General features: G+C 45.4%; 1 protein-coding gene across 1 annotated transcript in view; it reads right to left on the bottom strand.

The window, feature by feature from the left end:
• Positions 1–802: 802 nt before the first annotated feature.
• Positions 803–17,521, bottom strand: part of VAPB (VAMP associated protein B and C) — a 54,420-nt gene continuing 37,701 nt past the window's right edge. The window contains exons 3-6 of the mRNA XM_046678496.1: positions 15,990–16,093; positions 12,577–12,657; positions 10,514–10,690; positions 803–7,955 (exon numbers count right to left, since the gene is read on the bottom strand). Coding sequence (XP_046534452.1) covers positions 7,797–7,955; positions 10,514–10,690; positions 12,577–12,657; positions 15,990–16,093 — 521 coding nt within the window. The 3' untranslated portion in view covers positions 803–7,796. The remainder of the gene's footprint in view (positions 7,956–10,513; positions 10,691–12,576; positions 12,658–15,989; positions 16,094–17,521) is intronic.

Here is a 17,521-nt window from a genome sequence, read left to right as displayed (position 1 = left end):
GCCTGTGTTTGTACAGAAACTACTTAAATGGACCTCGATAGAAGGCTAGTTAAGTAAATTATGGGACCATCACACAGAGGAAAACTACAGAGCCATGAAGATGTGTGCAGACAGGAAAGGATCTCCAAGACACCTCACAAAATCAAAGAGCAACACGCACGACAGGGCAGGCAGTGCGTGCGGTGCCTGTGTGTAAGAAACACCAGGGCTGTGCAGGGACGCACGCACAGGCAGGAGCTCTGCACAGAGCCCAGCAGGCGACGGGAGGCGCCGGAGAGTCTGGGGAAGGGACGTGGTCCGGGCGTGGAGGAAAACCTACTGGGCTGTCTGTCCCTTGGTCTTATATGAGGTCTTAGCATTTGCATGCGCTGCTTGCCCTAAAGCAGCTAAAATGTCTTCACTGATGTTTTAACACCGTAACACTGTAAGACGGAGAACTGTCCGCCACCGCTCGAAGACCGAAGCCACCCCAGCTTTCGGACTTGGACGCCACTTACGCCAGCGAGCAGTCTGTACACCACGCCCACCGTCCTCCCCCACCAGGAAGGCCCGGGAGGCAGGCCGGGCGCCGCGCTCAAGCTCCCCGGGCACAAGTTTCCTCCTCAGGAAAATGAGGAAGCTGACGTCAGTCATGCTTTCAGTCTGTTTTCTGGCACAGAATATCCACAATTTTCCCTTAAACCAATGTCATGTCCCTAAGCAGCAGCGCCAGGGTAGAGTGAGGCGCTCCAGGACGCTCTCTAAAGCGGGTCTAAATGCTCGTAAGCCATCCACTCACAATAAACTTCACACTGGAGCATCCTTTAAATATATTCAGAGCACAGAATTTATTGAACAGAATACGGAGACAGCTAGTACAAAAGTCTGTGCCTGGGCAGGGCGGGCTTCCTCAGGCTGACACGGGACATGTGAGAACATGCTGGGAATGGCTCTTTCAACCTGGACGCAGCAGGAATACAGCTCCTCCCCACCGGGAGACGTACAGTCACCCACAAAACCATGAATTCATTACATGCCAGATCACCAAAGTGTATGGTGGTAAAGAGTCCTTTCCAGTGCCAACTTTTTAAAAGAACTCCACGTCAAAACAGGAAATACAACTTAAAATACATAGAAGAATTATGAAAACTAAAGCATTCTAAGACATCTCTTAAAATACTCAATTCCCAAAATGTTAACATACATTGAAGCCAGAAAAAAACATCACAAACGATCAGAGATCTTTTTTGGGGACAAGAAGAAAGACATAAAGAAAGGTAGAACGACATGCATTATTTAAACTAATACTCAAAAAGGAGAGAGGGGGTGAAGGAAGCATTTAAATAGATCATTTTGAGTCTCCCAGAGAAGCTCTAAGTGGCAGCAGTTTATAAATTGTCTTAAAAAAGGAAACACTAGCAACAGAAATGAGAACCAAATGTATTTTACATTTTTCTATGTATAAGCTTGAATCACCTTACTGAGGCTGCTTATGAATGAAAAATACCAAAACAAACCACTCCCCTTGATTAATTTCTCAGCATCTCATACAATATCTAACATATAGAAGGTAAATGGATAAACGTTTGCCAAATGAGTGAACGATGAAAAGCAAGAACCAGTTCTTGTACACATGGTCTCAGTATTACAGACAATAAATTCTGACCTTTGAATCCAAGTAAAAGAGTCAATGGAAAAAATATTTTCAAATGAATGCTGCACTAGAGGGTAAGAGTTGAATTTAGTTTACTTCTAAAATACAAAAGAAAGATGGGAATGCAGGCAGCCAGTTCATAAAAAGAACCAGACCTTTTTGTATTATATGAAAAACCATTAAGTCATAGGAGAAGCATGCACACTAATTTATCATCTTCTTAAATCACGAAAAGCTATGCATTCTTGTTAGCACTAAACCTTAATGAAATTGTGTTAAGATACCTGATTTGTCTCCCCTAGTTGGCATTGACTGAAGGGAAACAACCAGTAAAAGGTAACCTGTTTTGTTTCGGCCAGACCGGGCTCTGGGGATCAGAGATGCAAGTCCGAGGGCAGCAGCTGGCACCTGCAGCAGCCCGGGCCGTGCCCTGATGCTCATCAGAATGCACGTGTGGGCGCAGGACAGCGAGTGAGCATCAGTCCTGCACCCACATCCATTAGCCAAATGATTAAATATACATCAACCCTGTGGTATAATAAAGTAATTGTAATAGGGCATTGTCACAGGATCAATGTTTCCTGGTTTAAAAATAAACATTAGCATTCATCTAGCAGCAGAAAACTATTACCCCACGGTACTGTTTTATTCAACTGACATCTTTTAATCAAAGCAATCCATATTGTGGCAGCATTCCAAGGTATCATAATTGCAAATATTTATGGCAAGTTAGATAATAGCTATATTTTTGTTGCTGGCCTTTTCTTCCTTTTTCTACAGATTTGACGCAGACATTTTCTAATGAATTAATTCCATTAAGAAAAAATCTGAATTAATTATATTAATTGAGACGTCTCATCCACCTCCACTGGTTTCACTTTTAACTATTAACACAGAACTGTTCAAGTCTTCTGAATTTTTCAAAATACCTCTGTAATGAAAATAAATTAAAACAAAACCTTTTTTTTCAGTGGCATAGGTATAGCTAAAAACACTCCAAAGGGCGTCTGGGTTCCTCGGCACAGGGGTGGGTGGCCTCATGTGCCCCAACTAATGTTCCGGGAGGCTGAGCCTCGTGTCCCCAGTGTGCGGCTGAGGGGATGCAGACACCGGAGTAAACGGGTTTGTGAGTCTCGCCGGAGATCTCCTTTCTCAGCCTCCCAAGTTCACCTCTCAACTGATGCTCCTTATCAGAGTCTGCTACTGCTCGCTCCCTTCGATGATTTCCTGGAGAAGTGTAACGCTAATTCGGGTAGAGGCCTGAGACCAGCAGCTCAGCTGTTTTTAAACCTCAGCAGGCCACTCCTGTGATACCAATTTTAATGAACTGCCCTCACTTCACATTTAATTTACAAGTTATGTAAAGCCTCCACAGAAAGCATTCTCGTCACCTCGCTGAGAAAGACTGGTAATTTTCTTTCTAAAGCCCCCAAATTCATTCCCCAGGAGCATCAGGCAGAGATCTTCAGGTGATGAGAAAATGGAGAACGCACATTTTTTTACTGTCTGAGGTGTGTGTCGTTTCAAAAGGAAAAATAAAAAGCATCTGAGAGTCCTGATTCCACTTCATCTTTAAACTAACTGCATACGGCACGAAGGCCGCACAAGAGGTCAGAGGAGCTGAGGCCAGGTGATGCGCCGGACCCCTGCACACTGCTCCTTCCAGCCACTTTCGCAGCTGAAGCAGTGTCTTAGTTAGCCACTTGGGCCCTCGAAACATGCTTCTTGGAGACTGATTCTGCTCCAAACGAGAGGCTCTAAAAAGTTGCCCAAGTTAACCTCCCAGAGGCTTCATCTTCTCATGCCCCGGCCACTGTCGCTGCAAGGGTTAAATGCAGCGAGCGAATGTACAGGGAAGGCTCTGCACAGGGTGAGGAGGACGTCATGACAGCAACTTTCCCTAAAGGATCACAGGATTGCCATCATAGCAGCTCTGTCTGAGGAAGGCTTAAAAAAATGCCTTCTCCACATCCGATCAGGCCGGGGAGACCCAGAGGCAGCCCCCTCCACGCGGGGCACGTACCAGTCCTCCGGGCCTTATCAGATCTGGGGGCAGGGACCCGGAGCCACCTTTCTACTCTGCAAGGGACTTTCTGGATACAACTCCATTTCTGCTGATCTTTGAAAGCATTCACATTCAGCAAGAGCACACAGGGCCCAAGCTTAATGGCAGTAGTACTCCTCAGAGTGGTAGCTTCTAACTGATTCCACAGTTTTACTTAGCTGTCCTCCTCCTCCAGCCAGACAGGCTCAACAGGAAGGGGCAGGGAGGCCGCTCCAGACCGCGTGCCCCTAGCAAGACGCCCGTCAGTGAACTGCCACCACCAGCAGGGGGAAGCAGCAGCCTCTGCACCTGAGACAGTCTCGGAGGTGAACCATTATTCAAGTGTTAAAGGTGACTTTGAAGCCCAACTCCCACCTCTCTCCTTATTTTTTTCTTTTAAACGAAGAATTTCACAAACAAACCATAACCAGAAACTTGTAAATGGGCCAGTTCTTTAGAGAAGGAACTGAAAATGACAAATGGCATTGTATTTTGGCATGGATTCTGAGTTTGCAAATATAAAGATTTGTGTGTGCAAAAAATATAGGCACCATTTGAAAAATGTTAAGCTACTTACATATGGTACATATGCTACACACATGCACACACACACACACAAACACACAGCTTGTTTTCAAATTAATTTAAAAGGCTATTTAGCTCTGAGCTCTCTCTGCCTTCAGTTATATCGGACTCAACACAGCCTGCGAGTCCGGCGATATCTTCTGATAGCAATTCTGTTCCTGGGATTTGTTTGAAAGCGGTTAGGTTTTCACGGATCACTGGAGGTTCTTCATTTTTCCCCTTTCTGTGTTATGCAGGTTGAAGCCTCTCTGTGGGCACAAACTGTCCACAGGTAAAAATCAATTTTGATTTTATCAGTATTTATTACTGCTGGTGCCAGCAGTGTAAAAGGCTAGAGAGGGAAGACATGCAAACTAGGAGAAGGAAAGAAGTTAAAGCCGGGTCCTCACCCCTACAAATGATGGAGCCTGCTGTCTTTGAGAGGTGTCTTGTATCGGGCTGAGCGAAGTTCAGTATCTAGTTAAAAATTCAATCAATGAAAACGTCCTGCTCTCCCTGATTGCTCACACCTCTCAGGTATTGCGAGCTCAATGGTGGGTATTTCCAAAACAAGGGCACCACTTTTGGAGGCGCGGCAGACCAGTTCCCAAGGCCACAGGCACGAGGGTGGTGAGACTGCGGCCGCCCACGCCCACGCCCGGCTGGCATACTCACCAGCTTCGCCCGACTCGCTCTGGCCAGTTTATGCCCATCACGTGACCCTCACCCTCTCAGGGCAGAGCAGACATGTGGTAGGACCACACAGCCACCTCTTTGCCTTACTCTGGCATTCCAGAAAAACATCAAAAACGTGTATGCTTCTCCAGGTCGAGATCTTGAGAGTTTGTGGCTCTTAAAACGGTCCCTGAACCTTAGTGGCGCTGGCTCCACACGTTCTCTTCCCGACACAGCCTCTACTGACCAGGGTGACTTACACAACATCCAATCCTCCCACACCACGTCCTTCTCTCCCTGGGGAGTTCCCTGCTTTCAGTCAGTCAAAAAGCCCCACAGACTAACGTGTTCACCAAATCCTAACCTCTGAAAGGGGAAGAGATTTTACAGGATGATTAGTCAGAAGAGACAACTTTGGATTTTACATTTTGATTTTTAACTACAAACAAAATGCCCACAAAATGCTCAGACAAGCTGCATACCTTCTCCGAGATGTACACAAACCGCTAGATCACTTTCAAAGACCTAAAGCAGAGCAGGAGCCCCAGGCACTCTTTTTAAGAACTTAGTCACTCTAGTGTAGCTGCCAGAAAACGGCAGTCTCATAGGCCAAATGCCACCAGCTGTTTCTGTGAATAAAGTTTTATCAGAAAACACAGGCACATCCTTTAAGAAACAGCCTGCAGACCCCTGCTCTAGAGAAATGGAACTTGTAATGCACCCCCCGGGCCCTCCTTCCAATGCCATGAGGCATGGGAAGCTACATAAACATTAATTTGCTGAAGTCCCACACTTAGAAAAATTTTAATCCATTTACAGAAAATTAATGGCAAAAGGCACATGCCTCACAGCTCAGACTTCTCACTCTCTTTCACAGCACCTGGATCCACATGGAAAAGACACTGGAGAGTAATTTATAATTGGGCAGGCTTCCAAATCTGCACGCTCAATGCAATCTAAGCAACAGGTGTGTGGCTGAGAACCGGGTCTGTTCGACATTTACCGCAAGTACTTGGGATCTATAGTGAGCTTCTTCTCATGAAGATGGAAACTTACTGACTTAGACCGTCCAGAGATTTCCACCTCCCAGTCTCTGGGTAGCCCCCCAACAGATCACCAGAGCCAGAACCTAAGGCCACTTGACCCCAGCAGGCTCGGGAGGAATGTGACCTGGGTCTGTAACCTCCAAGAATTGTCTCCCTTCTGATGAGTCTCTCTCTCAAACCCGCCCACACATGGGAGCCACTCGGCATGGCTGTCACCAGTCTCTTCTGCACGGCTCCTCGGCCCAGAAGACAGACTTCTTTTAATTGAAGGGCAAAGCAATGGGAGGGCAAGGGAGACCAGCTGCTTAAGATTTTCAGCAGTTTTATTTTATATTCTCAGTTGAAGCCAACCAAATATATATATGTGTGTGTGTGTAATTAAATCATTAAATATATAAATATTTCTCATTGATAGGGCTCATTTTTTCCAATGACAAAATAATGATGATGATAAAAATAACTCCCCCCATATAGCAAATGTGACAAAATGACAAAAGAACTCTTAATTTGGGGGCTTTATTTTAATATTCTTTTCTTTTTAAGATGCTACATAGTCAAACAGAATTGGATTGGTCTTTTATGGCATAAAATTAATTCACAAATTCTCAATTACTACTTGATGGATTATATGAAGATCTCTCTCACACCCCACCCCCATTCCCACCCCACCCAGCTGGTTCCCTCTCTCCTGACCACTCTGCTGCCTGACTCACTCGCCCTGACCCCAAGCTAGGGCCGCATGGGAAAGGTCAGGACCAGGCTTGGGGCACGTGTGCTGGAAATATGAGCGGCGGTTGAGGGGCAGTGAAAGAACAACACAGAAGATGAGCTATTCTTCTCTTCTCCATTAAAGAGGGTAACACAGAGTCGACTGCTGCTACTACCAGTTTCCCTCCCTAGGACAGTTGTTATTTATTTACACAGACAAACGGTCCCTGGCAGCTGACCTCCAACAGTCGGATCAGCGACTGCTCCGTCTGCACGCAGAGCCAGAGCCTCCAGAGGAGCTGCAGGCCTCCAGCAGCAATGCCAGCTTCACGGCGTTAGGTAGCACAGGTGATTTTTAGGCCACAGCATTAATTATAATCTTGTGACAATAAGAAAACATGAGATGAAATACATTAAATAAGTTAAATATGCATTAAACATCTCTGAATAACAACTCAACCTCACTACATGAGCCATCAGTAACTGAGCCTGGTCCCTTAAAGAGAACAAAGCACTGACTTTTACTGCCAAAGTGCTGGGTCAATCAGTCGACATCCACCTCCTGCTGCCGACAAGCACATCTGATGCTGCCACAGCACAGTGCTTTTCAGCTTCTGTCTCTGTTCACCAGTCCTAAGGAACTGATGCCCTGGGCAGACGTGGAGAAGCAGCCCGGGGAGTGCATGAGCAGCGTGGGGACTGCTGTGTGGAGCTGACGGCACCCCCACCACACGGGGCTCCCGCTCCCCCAGGGCCAGCACCAACAGGCAAGGAAGAGTGTCTCATTTTAAGAGAGGTAATCCAGCAACATGTACCAAGGCTACAAATGTTTAAAATGACATTTACAACATGCCATTATCAGTTAATCACGGTTTCCCTTGTCATTAATAAGGATCATTCTTTTCCCCCAATCAGTTAGTATACATTTTTAACTTTCTACAAGATTGTTATATGTTATATTTGTGTGTGTGTATGCGTGTGTGCACGCGCAGGGAGGGATAATTTAAAGGCAAGACCTGTGAGATGTCATCATACATTAATTTCTTTTTACACATGGTTATGATAAATTTAAATCCCATGATTACGGCGGATCCATCAATCCAATTCGCCGCCCTCTGCGTGCTGCCTACAAGGCGATCTTCCCTATGATGACACCAACAATAAAGAACAAAACCACCAGCGCAAGGAGCCGGGTGCTGAGGCCCTCCTCCTTCCCCGCCGTGGCGGACGCCGGAGCAGGGCTGTTGCTCTGCACACTCTTCCTCATCCGAAGTCCATCTTCTTCCTGCAGGAGGCAGACACACATGTCAAGGGAATCCAAGAAGCGGAAGTCAACTTAGCAGGGCGGGCTATTATGAAAGGGTCCAATCTCATTTTGCAAATAGAGAAACTGAAGACTATAGAGAAGGGACTGGCTGGAGGTCACTGAGAACAAAGTGTCAGAGCCCCTCTTTTCCTCCATCATCCGACATGATGCTGCTAAGGCCCCTTTTAGATCAGACATCTAAGCAGGACACTCCTTGGTTCCCCATGATTTATAGAAAAAGATCTATTCAGAGGGACACAGCCAGGCCATTGGCAACCCGGGCCCCATGCACCTTTCTAGCCAGGTCTTCCAGCTGCTCCTGTTGTCCTATGTCCCACCCAAATCCCTCTGTCCTTCCTTCCTCCACTGAACAAGCTTCCTTATTCAAGTCAGTGGTTTTTGAAATGACAGGCATTTCCCAAGACACCAATATAAAAATCATAAGAAACTAAAAAGAAGGGGGCCTGGAAGCTTTCAAATGTAGAGATCTGTATATAGTTGGTACCTGATGAATTACATGTAGATTGCTGAATCGAAAATGTGACAGTTAGAATATTAAAATGTGACTGAATTTGATAAACAGATCTTAAATATTTTCTACCTAATGCGTGGAATTCCCATCAAAGCAACATTCCTTTTCATATAAAGATATCTGTCCACATTCTTCCTGCAACTACACAGCAAGTGTAAGGAATAGAAACTTTTCTTCCTTTACTGCCCCCGAGGCCAAGTCTACATTCCTGAATACAGCGTGCATCAAGGTCTTTCTACTCCAGTCCAGATGCAGCTAGATCTTTGCCCCATTACCCCATCCACTCAGCCACAAACCCCACAGAGAAGCTAAATTTTCTTTTCCTCCAATTCCTTCACATTCACCAAGTACCCAGTAGGTCCTGGAAACGACAGGCAGCCAGCCCAACAAGCTGACTCTCTGCGGCACTGGGGACCCCTCATCACGCCGGTTGTCAGTATTTGTGTCCCCCAACTACCCAGTCAACAGGGCAGGGCACCTCCTCGAGGGCAGGGACCACAGTATTAGTAGCCACAGCCCCAGGTATGTGGCAGGGCCTCAGGAAACTTGTCAGCCAAATGAAAGAATGAAACAACACAAACAAGAAGTCAAGAGTTTGGCAGGATAAAGAATCTTCTAATGTCAAGATTGATCTGATAATATTTTAAAGATATTCTGCTCATGGGGCATGGCCAATATCACCACATAGTGATAAATGACTGGTGTTATTCAATTAACTTCCAAAAAAAATGGGCACAGCAAAATACAGCATTTATTTTATTGGGTTTATAGAGAAGCTATTTCTAACTATTTATCACCTTAAATGGCACAGAGCTGTTTCTGAAGAGAAATATACTCAAGGAGAAGCTTTAGGCCTATCTTAGATTTTTCAGCCAAAAAGTAGAGTGTCAGCTTCAAAATTTACTCCACACTAAAGGAAGTTACTGAATGAGGGAAATCAAGATCACTGAAAAGAAAGACGCCGCCGCAATTTCCCAAACACCGTCAGTTCTCCTGCAGCTCCTACACTGTCAGAATAAAAGAGAAGGGAAGTCGACTGAAATGAATTTATGATGGACATCTGGTGCTGTGGTCATCGGATGGTGAAAACCCACCACACATGGCTGGGTGGCATGATGAAGACGAAGAGAATAGACCGGCCTCAAAATTTAAGTTGTAACAAAAGCTCCTATGATCAAATGTTCAGAAACATTCTCTTTAATACTAGGTCTGAAACAGACATACTTTTAAAGCTGGAAAGGGCCTTGGAGATGTTCTGCAAACAGAGGCCCAGGAGATGCTGTGACCAACACAGACTCAGAGCTAACTGAACTCTGACTAGTCATTTCTGCAAACCACAGGCCTCCAAGGCCCAGGGCAGTGCACCCTGCCTCCCTCCACCACCCAGTGCAACCTGACCCTCCAACGTCAATGCCTCATCAACGTTCACGAGCTGGGCGCTGAGGTTTCTCCTTCTATAATCACCACCTATCACAGTGACAACTTCCTATCTCTAATCTCATCACCATGGTAACAGTTTGATGAGACCCTACTGCCAAAACCTATTTAGAGTCTGCAAAAATCAGAATTACGCCTGTGTTAAAACAGAGTACAGGTCAGGATTTACCCTCTTAAAAAACAGATTCTCATCCAGTGGGGATGTAGTGGGGTTTGAAAACGTGAATTCAAGATAACCGTTGCTTTTTCACTTTTAGTCTCAGAGTTTACTTTCAATTTACAGTAATGGAGGGTGGGAGGTTTTTGTTTGTTTACAAGGAGGCAAGTTCAAATAGTTGAGAAACTTCGGTTCAAAGGACACTGGTTCTTAATTTGGGGTGTGGGGAGGTGGGTGTTCAAGGACCCTTTTGAGATACCTGATGAAAGCTATGGAAATTTCTCCCTGGAGGAAAAATATGCAAATAGAAAACAACTCCACAAACTCAGGGGTTCATCAACCTCCCCACCTAGGATGACGGCGGAAAAGTTCCTGTTCTCTGTAGATTATCAGAAAATAAAATGCTGTTACCTTGAACTGCCTGTTCTCCTCTCGTAGCCTCTGAACTTCACCTTGCAGCCGCTTACATTCTTCCATCACCTTCTTGACTTCAGTGTCATCCAAAGAAGAACTCAGAGCTTTAGACACCATTGGAGTTTCTGTCTTTGATGCAGTTGTGGATATAATTTTATTTATTTCTACATCATGCTGTTCAGAAATAAATGAGAGCCCAAGTGTCACCAACTGTGTAATAAAGGACTTTTTTATGCAAAGTAGTTCTCAGCAAACACCACACGTGGTAGCGTTTCATCCACACTGTAAAATGTCACATTTATTTTAAAAATGGATCACTTTATCTAGTATCTTAATAATCTAAAGCAACTGAGCCCCAGAAATTATGGATAAGGGCAAATAATGAAGCTCGGCTGAAACTAATACTTCAAAGAGAGAGAAAAAGGGCTATGCATATTGTACTATCAAATTCCTGCCATGCAAAAATTAGCATACTGTAATTGTGCAAGCTCAGGAGTTATTAGCCACAAATTACTGTCACCATGAAGATCTGAACATCCCCAGGACTGGCTGGGCAGGGGTGGAAGGCCAGGGAGAATGCTACACAGAGGGCGATTTATTTCATGAACTTAGACTTCAAAGCTGGGATGCAGGTGAAACAAGCTCAGGGTCTGTCTGCAATATTTCAATCTGGGGGAGATATGTAGCCCCCACCATTTCCCCCGCCGAGACTGTGCTGTGCTGCCCTTTCGAGAACGACTGGGGATGACTCAGTAAGCGGGGGGAAGGTAGAAAAGCACTCAGGTGTGTTGGGGAAAATAAAATACCTGGGGATCATTGCCCTGGGGGTTCCACGCAGCAAAGTGAAAGCTCTGCCCTTCATTTTCCAGAATAGTGAGGCCCTGAAAGGCAAGGCCCCAATCTACAGAGCTAATGTATCACAGAGCAAGGACCAGAATACAGATCTCACACTCAGTTTCCAAACTGACCTTCCCAGGACATTATGTGCAATGGGAAGAGAGGAAAAAAAGACCACTCAAAGAAGTAAGATGATGCTAGCGGTCAATTACTGTGCAGAAATAAAACACTAAGCCGTTTTGACACAAACCAACAGCATTCCTGGAGATTAGGGATAATGTCAACAAGAATGTGAGCATTTCTACTTCCCAACTCCAGCTATTAACAGCCAGGGTAGTTTAAGATTCTGCATGTGTTTTAAATTGTGCTTTTAATACAACTTAAGTTTTTCCAGCTAGGTTGAAGGGAGGTCCAAATTAGCATTTCAGATACAGACTTCTCTCTTCAACTGGCCACCAGTGAGGGCCATGGCAGGCTGAGTCCCTGGTTTCACACAAAGAGAAAGTGAGCTGACAGCCCAGAGGAAGCTGCCCCTTCTCCTCACCCCTTCAGGCAGTACAGGGAGTGATTCTCAATGGGGGACGACTTGTGGTTGTCACAACTAGGGGGTGCTACTAGTATTGAGTAGGGAGAGGTCAGGGATGCTAAACACCCTACAAGGCACAGGAGATCCCCCACAGCAGAGAATCATCCAGCCCAAATGTGAACAGTGCTGAGGTTGGGAAATCCTAACCTAAAAGCAGGTTTGGACAGAAGAGGCAGGTGGGGTTAGGGGGCTAGAGAGGTGGTGCTGAGGGGAAAGGGGGACAAGGAAACCTACAGGCAGCAGTCCGTAAAACAGAAGAGCCCACGAGGTTCCCACCTGGCCGCCAAGCCCCAGGATCAACGGCAAATTATTCCCAGTTTTCGTCTGACCCGCTGTGGAACAGCAGCTGTAACTTTGCCAAGCCAAAGACGCTCTTTTGGATATATTTACTTTTCAACAACCAACAGGCTGCACTTTTCAAGGGGAAAAACTGTTTCAATTAGTTGTCTTTCTGCAAGTCTTTTCAAGGCTGACTTCATGAGGGCTCACTTATTTGGTGACTTCAGCTTATTTTTTTCTTCATACATCAGAAGAAGGAAAATAATTTGCCAACTTAAATCTTGGTTTTGCAGGAGATGGTATGCAAATAAGTATCAGCTTGCAACATTCAATTATCGTTAACTATAAACATACTTACTGGTTTATCATTTTCTGCTGGCAATTCAAACACACATCTAAGTTTTGAATCCATAAGGTCTTCCGGTTTTGCCTCCTTCCACTAAAACAATTTAAATTTAATAATCAGGATATTATAAAGCTGCTGGAAGAATAATTTTCTTCCTATAACTGACAATTTCAGAAAAATACTCTTAATGAGAAGGCCCTGATGTATATCAAATAAAGAACTTAAGTCTGCTGAGATTTCAATATTTTTAACACGACAAAATTAAACACACTAGCTTTCCTGAATATTTCTTACCCTTCACAACTCCCGAGCTTGCTGCCTGACTCCTCAAAATCAACCAGTGCTCCTCCTGTTGCTAGTCTGTGGGAAGCACATGGAACAGAGAAGACCATTGCTGAACAAAGAGGCATTTTCTAAATTACGTCTGAATGGCCAGAGAGAAGTGGCTCTCCTCAAGACAATAACCCTGACCTCACAGGGCGCACCTTTCTCAAAGCAAGCCTGTGCTATCTGGGAGTGGTTTAGACCCACACTGCCAGCTGACAACGGGGTACATTGACGAGCAAGCCGCCGGCTGTGGCTGGCTGGGCTGACTCCCATTCCCTCCAGTCTGCTGGTGGGGACACCTTCCTGGCTAAATCCATATTCTGGGATGAGGCAGTCCTGGTTTACTCCTCCTCCTTTGGGCAGGGGAGGAAAGAATTCCAGAGAGTTCTGAGAATTGCACACCAGCATAGCAGGAAGGTTACAATACAGAAAAAGGAACAAAATCCCCCACCCTCACCCCAGGACCATGCAAGAGGCAGCTAGAGCAACAACGGTCCCAAGAGCCAAAAATGGGAAACAATCTGAATGTCGAACAACAGGGGACTGCCGAACAAATCACGGCAGACCCATTCAATGGAATGGCGTGCCATTCAAATGATACTGCCGACTATTTAATTACATGGGGGAGACTCACAGAGGATTACGTGAAGAAGCTACAAACACTGCTGTAAATCCGTTTCCCCGCACACATGCATGAGTGTACGTGTGCAAGCAAAAGAGTATCAGGCAAGGGTCACAGATAGACGCTAAAGCACCGGGTGAAGACTGCTGCTCTCCAAGGACCCCATTCCCGCGAGCACCACAGACGGCCGATTAACCACAGGGCAGTGTGCTCTGACACCGAGAGAGCTGGCAGTCACTCTTTCAACCAAGTAACCAAACTTGGCATCACCAAGACAGGGACAACCCGGCATTAAATGCCTTCATATCATGCACACATGGCAGCAGCTATGGAATATTCTTGCCAAAAAACATTTAACTTGAATTTAATCATGAGGAGATAACTGGACGAATCCAGAATGTGGGACATTCTGTAAGTCAACTGGCCTGGACTCTAAAAAATTCAATGTCATGAAAAACAAAAAAGTTGAATGCGCTCTACTAGAATGAGAAGTAAAGGCCATTTTCGTAACAACTGGAAAACGGTGAATATGGGTTTCTCTATTAGATATTATTATTGAATTAATGTTATCGTTCTCAGCTGTGATAAAGGACTGTGGCTGTGTGAGAGACTGTCCTTGTCCTGAAGCATTTAGGGGTGAAGTGTCACGAAGTCTGCCTCTTACCGTCAAGTGGTTCACAAAAAAGAAAGTTCATGTTAGAAATCAAGCAAATGTGGCAAAATGTTAAATGATGAATCTAGGTAACGGTTATATGAGCAGTTACTGTACTATTTTTTTCTACTTTCTGTCTATCAACATGAAAATAAAAATATCTTAAAACAAAGAAAAAGCACAAGGCTCTCATTAACAGTGGTTAGATCTGGCATAAAGAAACTACAGGTCACTTTTAGTCTTATTTTTGCTCATTTGTGTTTCCAAAATTTCTTACAAAACATTTCACCTAAAAAATTTTTTTAACTCTTATAAAAATTATAATACAAAGAAGTGAGATCCCCCTTCGCTGCCCACAGACTGCCTGGCCTGGAACAGCACTTGGACAAAGGAAGCGCCAGACACGAGCAGCAGGCGTTCTACACACAGCACATTTAATCCCACCTCAACCTGTGAACTTGGCTTGTAGCCCCATTTCACAGGTGACCAAACCCTGAAGAGTTAATGAAAACTGCCCAAGGCCACAAGGTTAGTAAAAGGCAGAACTCAGCTTTGCGCCCAAGACACCCAAGCCCGCACTCTTCCCACCAAGCCATGCAGCAAAAGTCAAACAGACCACATTCTTGGATATCCCATATTTTGTATTTGCCATACACTTCCTTGATCACACAAATTAACATGAAGTGACAGACCATGTTCCAGGAAATAAGAGAGAAAGTAGTGCATTGTCTCGATAATCGTTCTTATGAAGATAGCCTATTATCACTGATCTTCCTCTAATCCCACAATATCTGGCTTACTCTTCATCTCCTGCCCAAAAGTTAAACATCCATGAAGATGGTCAGTTATGCTTTCCTAAGACTAAAAGAAAAGGCTGTGTGGTGACGCTGGGACATGAAGGTAGGCTGTGCATGAAATCGCCCTTGGGGTAAACCTTTGAGAGAGAAAACACAGCAAGGTGCGGCACAGCTAACTCAAGTCTGCAGGCACCCCTTGGATGAGCTCAGCCTCCCAGTTTGGTTTGGCATGCTGGAAGTGAAAATGCGAGGCAAGCCTGCCCTTCTGTTCCAAACTGAGAGGACCAGGTGAGCTGTCCTCACTGGGGCTATGGATTGGAAGGTTCATCTGTGTATTGTGATTCAGACTCGCGGCACCAGAAGGCCTGCAGAGTCATTCAAATGTGTAGAAAGCTTACTTTGGGGAGAATTTCCATTATAATCTTTTTCCAGAAAAATCAGTAATATAATATCACTTATTTATTTTATGAAAATGAAGTCATCTTATTTTTATCAAAATCAGAGACAGAGACAAACATGTATTTAAGCAGGAAAAAAATGAAGGAATCTACGGGGGGAAAAAAAAAGAATCATGCTTACCAGCACCAAGCGAAAAAAAAAACAAGCCACAAAACCCTTTAGGGTTGAAGGACACGCGGTAGTCAACTCTCTCACATCTTTCTGGGTTCCGGGGGGATGGGGAAGACACAGTAAGAAACATTCCCTATAATGAAAAGTTCCTTTTTCTGTGGAGGACAGGAGGCGGCATAAAGGGAGAGAAGCCTCAAACCACTCAAGATACAATCACAACAAGGAACTGCTGAAGCAAATCGAGATATAAATGTCAGAAAAGAATAGTGTTCTAGAAAGGTACATAAAATGTTAAATCAAAATTTTAGAAAAACCATAAAGGCAGTCAAAGTACAAAGCTCCCTGAAAACACCCTTCCCCTTTAGAAACAGTTCTGACACACACTGCAATGCGCCCACGATTCTGTACCTAATCGTTTTTTAATTACTGGGAAAAGTAAGAAGCATTCAGTACTTACTACCGCTTCCATATCAGAAGTGTCAGGTGGAGCAAACAGAGACTGCACCATAAACTTGTGTTTGCTTTTCTCATTGGGGTCATAATCGAAAGGCTGTAACATCACTGGGAAAGAAAAGATGCCATTAGGAGGGTCAGAGCGTGGTTGCCAGCAGCCATTTGTCATGTTAACACTTGTCGTTTGGTGGTAAGGCAGTGTACCAGGATTCTCTGTCTGAGCCTCATGACGCCCCACCTGAAGCGAACAGGGCAAGGTGACCAGCATCTTCTCCACTTCGCAGGTCACAAACCTGAGGGCCAGAAAAGTTAGGGGACTTGCCCAAGGTCAAACAGCAGGTAGTGGCAGAGTTGGGACTAGTGTTTAGGACCCAGGTCTTCTGACTGCTAGTCCACTCATCTTTCACTCTCGCTCTCGCACACCTGACACAAACATCTGCTACAGGCCCCAGGAAGGAGCCTCAAATAACGGCTCCCTTGGACGAGTCATCCCACCACAGTGAGGCAGGGGCCTTCCCACTCTGACTTAGGTTCCTTGGGACCCACCCCTGTTAAATGACAGCGGCTTTAAAATAGGAGATTTGCTACAAGGCTCTGACTAAACCACACATCTAGTTAGCTCCCTGAAACCTAACTTTCTCACGTGCAGAAAGTGCACCGTAGCCCTACAGTGGTGAGCCCTGGTGTGGACGGAGCATCTCCCAAGCACCAGAAACGGGGCTCTGCTCTCTGGGTCTACTGTGATCCCATTTAACCTTTCAAACGTAGGCACTGTTGGGGAGTTTATTTTGATGTCTATTTCCAGATGGAAAGAACTGAAGCACAGAAAGCTTAACTAACTTGCCCGACCATGGAGGAGAGAACTCAAAAGCAGACGAGCATCTGACTGGAAGCCAGTGCTCATGGCCACCAAGAGGAACTGACTCCTGGTCCTCTGACCGCAAGTTCTGTCCTTCTGCACCAGCACCTTTTCTGCTGGGCACTTACCAGTGTTCTCCTGCCTTTGAACCCCAGCTCAGGGCTTCCCACGTGCTCCCTCTAAAGCCTCACAGTCACTCACGCCCTGCAGCAGATAAAGGGCCTCCGTCCTAAGCCCTAGTTCACAAAAGAAGAATCTGGGGCTCCGTCAAGTGCAGCGATTGCTCGAGGTCACAATGTTAGGAAGCAGCAAAACTTCTACAAAGAGCCAAGTGCAGTCCAGCACCCACTTCTGCCACACTGGCCACCCCAGTACTCCAGGCTCACATCCTGCACCCCAGGCCCATCATCACGTACCTTACAGAACCACACATGATGGGGACTAGAAATACAAATATCCCCCACCCGTCTTGGGGATTTGGGGTCCTTTCTATCTCGGGGACAGAGAAAGTCTATTAATACCTAACAACACCTCAGACTTCAATGCTTTGGTGTCCGCAGGCACCCTGGCAACTCTGCTGCCTACGTCACCCATCAGAGTGCTCTGAGTGACCTCACTGGGAGACTTCTTCAGGAAAAAAATCAATAAATGTGCAAACATTTTTTAAATTTAGGGCT

This window comes from Equus quagga, chromosome 12 (genome assembly GCF_021613505.1).
Source record: "Equus quagga isolate Etosha38 chromosome 12, UCLA_HA_Equagga_1.0, whole genome shotgun sequence".
NCBI lineage: Eukaryota > Metazoa > Chordata > Mammalia > Perissodactyla > Equidae > Equus > Equus quagga.
The sequence above is the reverse complement of the archived record's forward strand: the minus strand, read 5'-3'. Positions and strand labels throughout refer to the sequence as shown.